Raw genomic sequence first — 9,138 nt, 5'->3', positions numbered from 1 at the left:
TTTGTACAAATTATGTAAATACATTATTCTATCTTGCTTAAGTTATTCTAATTAGGGCCGACAGCTGACGTATATGGAAATGTTCCTGACTCGTCTGGTTCCCTTTCATATATTGATGTCCCCTATATTAGGCTGTGCCTCGACTGACAGTCACCAGGTGATGAGTGCAGGTATGTAATGTAGAAAGGCATTACATATCTGTAGTCGATGGTGTTCTGTTAGTCGAGGTATTTTTACCATTAGTGTAAGTCTAGCTATTTGTCTCTGTAGGATTTAGTATAGGTTAGCGATTTGTCTGTTAGGTGATTAGTTTTAGGGTCCTTAGATTAGTTTGTCTTTATAATAAGGTATAAAAAATATAAAACCAAGAAAAAAGTTAAAAAAATAAAAAAACAAAAAAATAAATATATTTATAATTATTATATATATATATATGTACGTTTGCATGAAAGTGTCTGTATGTATGCATGGAAGTGTGTGTGTGTGTGTGTGTGTGTATATATATATATATATATATATATATATACATACATATATATATATATATATATATGTATGTATATATATATATATATATATATATATATATATATATAGATATATATATATATATATATATATATATATATATATATATATATCCGGCCTTAATAACCAGGGGCTTCGGCCCCAATGGTTGATAGGCCAGAAAAAAAAAAATTGTCCAAAAATATATCGCTAAGGAAGTAATTGGTTGACTGGCGGGAGGTGCCTGTGTGTTACCATGGCAACCTCTCACACCACCAGTTACATACACACATTTTCCCACCAGCAAGTTCCATTAGAGAGTATTGTGTGTGTGTGTGTGTGTGTGTGTGTGTGTGTGTGTGTGTGTACAGTCATGCGTGTGCCTGCACATCTCACCGCAATGCTCCGCCAACACCCACAACACTTTTCTCCTTAATTTCTTACAACAGAGAACTCTTACATTCCTGGATCTTTTCAAAAACTTGGTTCGACGTCGTTCTTACATATTATGAAGGAAAAAAAGGTAACTGTTGATATAAATGTTCGTACAAAAACATTATATATAAACTGCGGGAGATATATTCTTTTCACTTTCACTTGGCCCAGATTTTCGTTCTTTTGCAGCTGATTTCACGTAGTTCAGTGGCAGAAAGTACAATGCTATGGCTCTACAACCTTGCCTCAGCACATCTTCGTGACCAGCATCTTCTTCCAGTGTTCATCTATTGCTACAACTCAGCATTCAGGACGGAAATAGGGGAGTTTTAGGCCAAGTTAGAGTAAAAAGAGTATAGTGGACAATATTCATAGTCTTGCCTTGGTTAGAGTGTGGCTTGGTTAGAGTGTGTTACACACACACACACACACACACACACTCCTTTCCCCACCATCAAGTCCTACCTTAGAATACTTGTGTGTGTGTGTGTGTGTGTGTGTGTGTGTGTGTGTGTGTGTGTGTGTGTGTAATTATATCAGTGTGACGTGTGCGTGTGTGTAGTCATGTGAGTATATTTCACTTACATGTGTAGGTGTGTTAGTATAAACAGTATTATCAGTATGACGTGTGTGCCTGTGTGTATGTGACGTATATGTGTAGGTGTGTATGTGCGTGTGTTTGACGTATAGACCTATGTGTTGGTGTCTATGCGTGTGTATGTACTGTACGTGTATGCTTCGTGATATGTGTGCGTGTATGTATGCATATATGTATGTAGTGTGTGCACATTTGTGATATATGTATGTAGATGTGTGTGTGTGTGTGTGTGTGTGTGTGTGTGTGTGTGTGTGTGTATGTACAAAGTGTTTGCGTGTGTGTATGTAGTGTGTGAAGCCTATGTGTATGAAGTGTGTGCGTGTGTATGAAGTGTGTGCGTGTGTGTATGTAGAGTGTGCGTGTGTATGTACTGTACGTGTATGCTTCGTGATGTGTGAACATAAGAACATAAGAAGAGAGGATAACTGCAGTAGGCCGGTTGGCCCATGCTAGGCAGCTCCTAGAAGAGTAACTGAACTACTAGAATGAGATAAGGATAGCAAAGAAGAAGGCTCTCCCCCGCCCTCCAAACCCTCCAGCCGAAGCCGGCAGGAAAAAGTCAGAAAGAACACCACGCCGTATAGAAAAACTGGCGTGGACATTTTACAGGAAAGTGTGAAAGGAGAATAGAGACTATCATAGTGTAACCTGAAAAGGAAAAATTATGAATTAGTATTGGTTATAAGATTTTTTTTTTTCTATATCCACCCCTTATTTGTCATATGCTTGTCTAGCCTATGCTTGAAACTCTCAATGGAAGAGGCAGCAACTACTTTACTAGGTAACTTATTCCATTCGTCTACTACTCTATTACCAAACCAATTTCTACCTATTTCCTTACTGAAACGTCCACTTAAACACCTCAATTAAGTCTCCCCTTACTCTACGCCTGTCTAGCGAATGCAGACTTAGTCTTTTCAGTCTGTCTTCATATGACAGGTTCCGGACGTCATGTTTCGTTTTTGTCATTCTTCTCTGTACATCTTCTAACGAATTAATATCCATTCTATAGTAAGGACACCAAAATTGTACTGCGTAGTCTAAATGTGGCCTTACTAATGCTAGATAAAGTTTCAGTATTACTTTAGATGATCTATTGCTCACGCTTCTCGAAATAAATCCTAGGACGCTATTGTTGTCGGGTCACAGGTCAAAGCACAACTGAGGGAGAGAGAGAGAGAGAGAGTGAGAGAGACTGACAGAGAGAGAGACACGTTTCAGTTGCATCACTACTCCCCTTCATGTTTTGCAGCTTACTATAAAGTTTAGTGTCAAGTGCAATTTTCATGTGCTTCATAAATGGGTTCTTTAAAGGAAAACAGAGTTTGCATCAAATTTAGTTTCAAGCTCGGCAAAACAGCCTCTGAAACACAAAGATGCTTATCCTTTTGGTGACGAAGCCATAGGAAGGACACACTGCTTCGAGTGATTAACTCATTTCAAGGCCAGCACAATATGTGTCGAAGACAATCCACGTTTAGGACGTCCAACAATGTTAGTAACAGACAAAACTGTGGTGTAAGCGAGTGAACTCATTCGTGCCAATCACTGTCAAAACGTTCCTGACATCGCAACGGGTGAACTCATTCGTGACAATCAAGGCCAAAACATTCACAACATTGCGAGTGAAAATGCACAGAGTGGCTGCAAAAATCTGTGCCACTGGTTGCTGCATCATGACAATACACCTACACACACAACCGTATGCATTCAGCAGTTTCTTCCCACCAATATGGCAGAGCTTCCCCATCCCTTGTACTCCTCAGATCTGCCCCCCTACCCCCCTGTGATTCCCCCTTTACCCTCCCCCCAAAAAAAAAAAAAAAAAAAAAATTGTCATAAACGGCCAGCATTTTGTGAAAGTGGAAGACATTCAAGTTGAATTGCAGAGGGTACTGAACACCATCATGAAAGAAGAATTCAAGAAGTGCTTCCAGAAGTTGCAGTAGCACTGGAAACGGTACACAGCCACAGAAGGGGCGTACAGTAAACTCTCTCATACCTGGCGTAAAGCTACCAAGGGGGTGCAGATAGCCAACGTACTGATGGATAGTAATATAATACTCTCCCCAACTCTCCCAAGGGAGTTTAATCCCTATAAAACCCTGTAGCTGTGGTGAATAACTATTCAAATATAGAAAAACACCCATGAATCTGTACAAAGTATGATAAAATGTCATTGAACTGGTGAAAAAGCTGATGCCAGTCAAAGGGACAGGAACCAGCCAGTAAGCATTACAGTGCCACCAAACATCTTGTACATAAAACACACATACACACCCTTATCTTAACATAAAAGAATTTGTGACCATCTTTAGCTTGTATTGACATAAGAGATAATGTAACACAGAAATGTGTTTAGTAGTCAATTGAGCTGTATTTTGGATGGCTGTATAAATGTGAAGGTGTGATAAGCACCAGCCACCCAGCGCCTGTTTACAGCCACGAGTAAAAGTTAACCAATAATTTTCTTCCAGCACTGAGCAGTCTTTCATATTTCTTATTCCTCTCCATGCAACAAAATATTCTGTATTCTTAAATAATCTTAGGTAATTCATATTGCTATGACAAAAACAGTTTATGTAACCCCCAGCCATAAACCCGGCTGAATGTGACATCGAAACTTTGCTCATAGCTGCACATAAGCACCTGGTCTGGTGGCCCTCAGCAAAATATATGTTGCCATATGCTCATGTTCTTCCCAGTAACAAAGCCTGTTTGACTGACTTTTCAAACTGAAGAGTTAAATATATCCTTCTTTTTCCCTTGTACAAACTTAGGTCCTTTCATACATGAAGAGTATTGAATGTCTTTCATTCAATCAATCAATCAATCTATATAGACAGACAGATAGATAGATAGATAGAGAGAGAGAGAAAGGGCAAGAAAGAGAGAGATAGGTGTATACAGTATATATATATATACTGTATACACCAGGAAACAATTTACAATGCTGGGTGGTATCCATATAACCAAAATATGGCACGTGGTGGTTTACTGGGTAATTGAGATACTCCAATAGGATTGAGCCTGTGTAGGCTTATATCCAAGGGATGGTTGAGGTTTATTTCTCACGGAATGTCACTCAGGCTTAAGGAATGAGTGAGACTGATCACTCTCATCTTAAATGATAGGACCAACTTGCCTAGCCCTGGGCTCCTACGGACCTCAAGGGGCGGCAAAGTATTGGATGATGGATGGAGATATATATATATATATATATATATATATATATATATGTATATACACATACAGTAACCTCTCAAATAATGCGAGGGTTAGGTTCCTGGAGAGGTCGTGCTAGTTAAAAACATGCTATTTAAACATAATTTTCCCATAAGAAACAGTGGTAATATTGGGGGTTACGTTCCTGGACTATGGGAAAGTCTACCCATTTGGGGAGTTATGCTACTCTAAACTTAAAAGCAACAATATTAATTTGAAAGAAAATCCATGTAAAAAACAAAAACAGTATACTTGGGGAGAAATAAACAACATTTGAGCCCTAGTTGGGCCAAAGCGTTGTTTACATCTCCCCAAATACATATACTGTTTTCGTTTTTACGTGGATTTTATTTCAATTCTGCTTCATTCACGGCATTGTGAAACTTCCTCAACATTATTAATGCATTAGTAGGTCATAAAAACACTACAATAAAAGCAACATTTTCATTACAGTAAGTAGGTCACAAACAATAACAACACAGCCTCACTTCATCTATGCATCACTCGTCGTCTGCTGCTGCCCCTCCTCACCCCGCTCCCCCACCTACCGCCGCTCCCCACCCTAAATTTGTTGTCCCTCCCCGATCTTCTGTCCCTCCTCGCTCTGCTGTCCTTCCTTTTCCTCTGACTCCCGTGCTACTGGTGATGAAGATAACTCCCTTAAGTTTTCCGTCTTCTTCATAAAGAACTGCTCTATCTTGGTCTGAGTGGTTTTCTTCTTTCTGTTCTGCAGCATCAAGTTGTAACAATTTAGATGTGCCATCACGTTCCTGGCCAAATTTTGTCTGAAAATTAGCCATATTGCTCAGAATGGGGCCAAACATCGTTTTCGAATATTATAGTTCGAATAAAACCAGTTTAAGCAGCAGGCAAATAAAAAATTGTATTTATGCATAAACTGCCACACACGGTCTATCAGCTTGGGACTGTCCAAGGCACGCCCGGCTAATTTGAAACCATCATGTACGTGTAAAGTCGCGTTAAATTGAGAAACCCTTGTTAGTTAAACATACCTCCTTAAATATTTCCTCGTGTTAAAACAAAAACGCTTTTTTTAAACTCGCGTTAGTTGAGAGGTTATTGTACATATATATATATATATATATATATATATAAAATGTATCTATCTATCTATTGCCAGATGCCATAACAACGTATGGGGTGGCCATTTAATCTTTGAGTGATTGGTTTTATAGGGAAGGGCACTAACCCTCCACCAACCCACTTGTTGACATGTAGGGAGCACATATGGGTTGGTTATATGGTTACCACCCAGCACTGTAAATGGTTTCTTGGCTTACAGGAAAAAATTTGGCTTGTCACTCAATGTAAAGCCAACTGTAAAGGAAAGAAGAGCAATAAGAAGTGACAGGAAAGATGGGAGATATAGGAAGAGAGGAGGGCAGGCTCAGAAAAAGAATGATAAAGGCTAAGGAAGAAGTAGGCAGCACTACATCAAGTGAGTGGATGATGGTCACCACCACCTACCACCAATAATTTACTTAGTAAAGCCATGATCTTGTAGGTTTACTTTATCTTAGGTAATATGTCTTAGATAGTTTCCCTGTATAGTACAATACTTAGGTCTGAATGGCATCTCAAGGGTTGCCCATGAAGGGGAGTGCCGCCCATATGTAATTTTTCCCCATTAGTTTAGGTATTCATAGTACGTGAATTCCTAGTATGTGATGTCCTCTGCCGCCCATATAGGCGCATACTAGGGGGATGTCTATCACTCCGCATCTTTCACAAATCTTCACTCTCTGTACTCAATGTACATTCCTCAGAAGTCCCATCTCCACTGCTCTCACTCTTGACTTTTCATTTTCATGCCACACCAGTCTCACACCCATATGTTAAAGCTGGCACTAACACTACTTCACCTAAGCCTCGCACAGCTGCAACACTCAAGCCTCTGTTTCTTCTCAAGGCCTTCATAGCACCAGCTACTTTCCTTCCTTGTGTCATGTTCAAGAAAAAAGCATGTCAAAACTACAAAAATTAAGACAAGGATAGCCAAATAAATGCTTTATCTGAAGCTCAAAGTTTTCAAAAGTTCAAAGTCTGTGAACACAAGCACTTTGAGTTTTAAAGGCTGCACTGTAACTGCGACTGAGTCACCCAGCATTCGGGAAGCGACCTGGTAGGCCTGTGTCATACACTCCCTGGAACAGATAATAACTACACATTAAATGCAAAAATGTGTCTTGTGGGTCAAGAGTTGTCCAGTAGGTCCACATGGTTTTTCCTATTTACCATATGATATATCCGATACATCCGGAATCCTCAAAGTGTTCATTAAATCCAGTATCCAGTCCAGTGGGGTTTACTATACTTAACACTGTACACGCATTGTTCAAATGACACCTAGATGCAGAGTTAGGCAGAGCAAGGCAGGTTAGCAAAGCATACAGAAAGAGGATATTCAGACCTACCCAAGCATGAGGAGAGAGACGTGTAAGGTATGATGACACATACAGTAAAAAAAAAAATAATTAAAAAAAAAGGGGGGAAGGGAATAAAGTAACCAGTGAGTAGCAAGAGAATAAATCCCATGTGGTTTGTGGCATAAAGCTCATGTGGTGTAGTGGCATAAGACGTGATATTGCACTAATTTACAACACCCCCTCTGCCCGATTCATTCTCCATCTTTCTTTGAGATTTCCTGTAATGTCCAACTTCCTTTCAAGAAACAGGACATTCCTGGTGCACTTGGCTGGTGGAGGTGTCACTGAGACACGTCAACAGAAGGCAGGAGACCAGCACAAGATGAAGGACAGAGATGATAAAACACACAACAAATTCCATCTACACAGCTCTCACGTGGCTTTACAGTGGTGGAAGGACAGAGTGGAGTGGCAGCATGGAAAGGGGGGGGGGGGGGTGACAGACACACTGTCATCCATTCAGGGACAAGAGACATAAGGAAATGGGTAAGAAATGCATTGGAGAGGAGGGATATACATAATACTGAACATGAGAAGAAAAAGAAGAAAACTAAATATAGGGACATATGCACAGGAAATCATAAAGATAATTTCCAAATCTGGCAACATCAAAAGCAGTGTTTTGGTGATGACGCTTTTACAGCAGTGTTTGGGCGATGGGATTCCCACCAAATGGCTCAGATTTTGAATTTTGAGCTACGTGCGGATTTAAAAAAAAAAAGGCCCTCATTTGCTCTGAAAGATAATCATGCATGCTGGGTTTTGCAGTGACGGATTTGAGAGTTTACGGTACTTCAAAGGTGACAATATGGACCAGGACGTATGGTAAGCCCTTTATTTTTTCCATTCCAATTCTTGAAACTTTTTTATGGCACCTCTTATCTTTAGAAGGTTGTATTTAATGCAACCAATAAAACTGACTCCTAGCTACATTACGTGCAATACAAGCAATTAATTAGCCAAAACAAAGAGGCAAATAACCTGCAACTTGGTTACGGTCGTATCTTTGGAAAATTAAACTGATTCGCTGCAGTAACTAAATATTCATCTAGCCAATATAATTCAGACATTATTATTATTATTTTTTTTCACCTCAACACACTATACAGACAATATTGTTCATTAGCTAACTTTTATGGCTTTCTCAGCAAGGCTGCATTTATACTAGGTAGCTGCATCAGCAATGAGACCAGTTGTGAATGTGGCCCAGTTGACAGCATCCACACCTACTCTCTTTTTCCCTTCCTCTTTCTGGAAGCTTCGGGAGATCCTGAAATACAAATGGAGAGCACTGTAAAATTATTTACCACTGAATTACCAATAATACTTCTTTCTTGTTCTAGTAAGCTTTTTCTAAGTACCCTAACAAACCTGCTCACAAAATCTAAACATTACAGTAGTGATATCTCATGAATCTGCTCACAGCAGCAAGATACTGTATATAACAGTATGCATTACCCTCCAGATGCTATAACAAAGATGGTTTCTTTCCAAATTCTACTAAACAGCAGTATGAATCACTGAATCAGTGAGTAAGCAATGCTGAAAAACAGAATAATAATTAATATATGGGAGAGTAGTGAGGCAGATACAGGTACTCCCAAGTCAGATTACAGTCAAACCAAGGCAGACAAAGACAAAGAGATAGCCATTAATTCAGCTTCATAAAGAAACTTCTTTTCAAAGTGAATGGACAGATGATCATACCAAGGACTGCTGGCTATCTTACATTACCAACCAGCAGGCTATCACAAATGTTGTCATGTGGTCAAGGTGTTTGAGGTAAATGTGTCTGATCTGGCCTGGTCCTGCTGCTTTGAGTTTTTTAGTATTTATTATAACTTTCTTTACTTGTTGCACAGTAAATGAGGTGTGTGCATGTTTCCTTCCCCCCCCCCCCTGCTGTACTGAGATGTGGTATTTTTG

The 9,138-nt window shown here is 39.5% G+C and overlaps 1 protein-coding gene across 1 annotated transcript in view; it reads right to left on the bottom strand.

Moving 5' to 3' along the window:
• Window positions 1-8,047: 8,047 nt before the first annotated feature.
• The window catches only part of LOC145390424 (androgen-induced gene 1 protein-like), a 41,453-nt gene continuing 40,362 nt past the window's right edge, over window positions 8,048-9,138 (bottom strand). The window contains exon 5 of the mRNA XM_080265353.1: window positions 8,048-8,482. Coding sequence (XP_080121479.1) covers window positions 8,439-8,482 — 44 coding nt within the window. The 3' untranslated portion in view covers window positions 8,048-8,438. The remainder of the gene's footprint in view (window positions 8,483-9,138) is intronic.

This window comes from Coenobita brevimanus, chromosome 14 (genome assembly GCF_032717465.1).
Source record: "Coenobita brevimanus isolate Jiangsu-jjx chromosome 14, ASM3271746v2, whole genome shotgun sequence".
Lineage (NCBI taxonomy): Eukaryota > Metazoa > Arthropoda > Malacostraca > Decapoda > Coenobitidae > Coenobita > Coenobita brevimanus.
The sequence above is the reverse complement of the archived record's forward strand: the minus strand, read 5'-3'. Positions and strand labels throughout refer to the sequence as shown.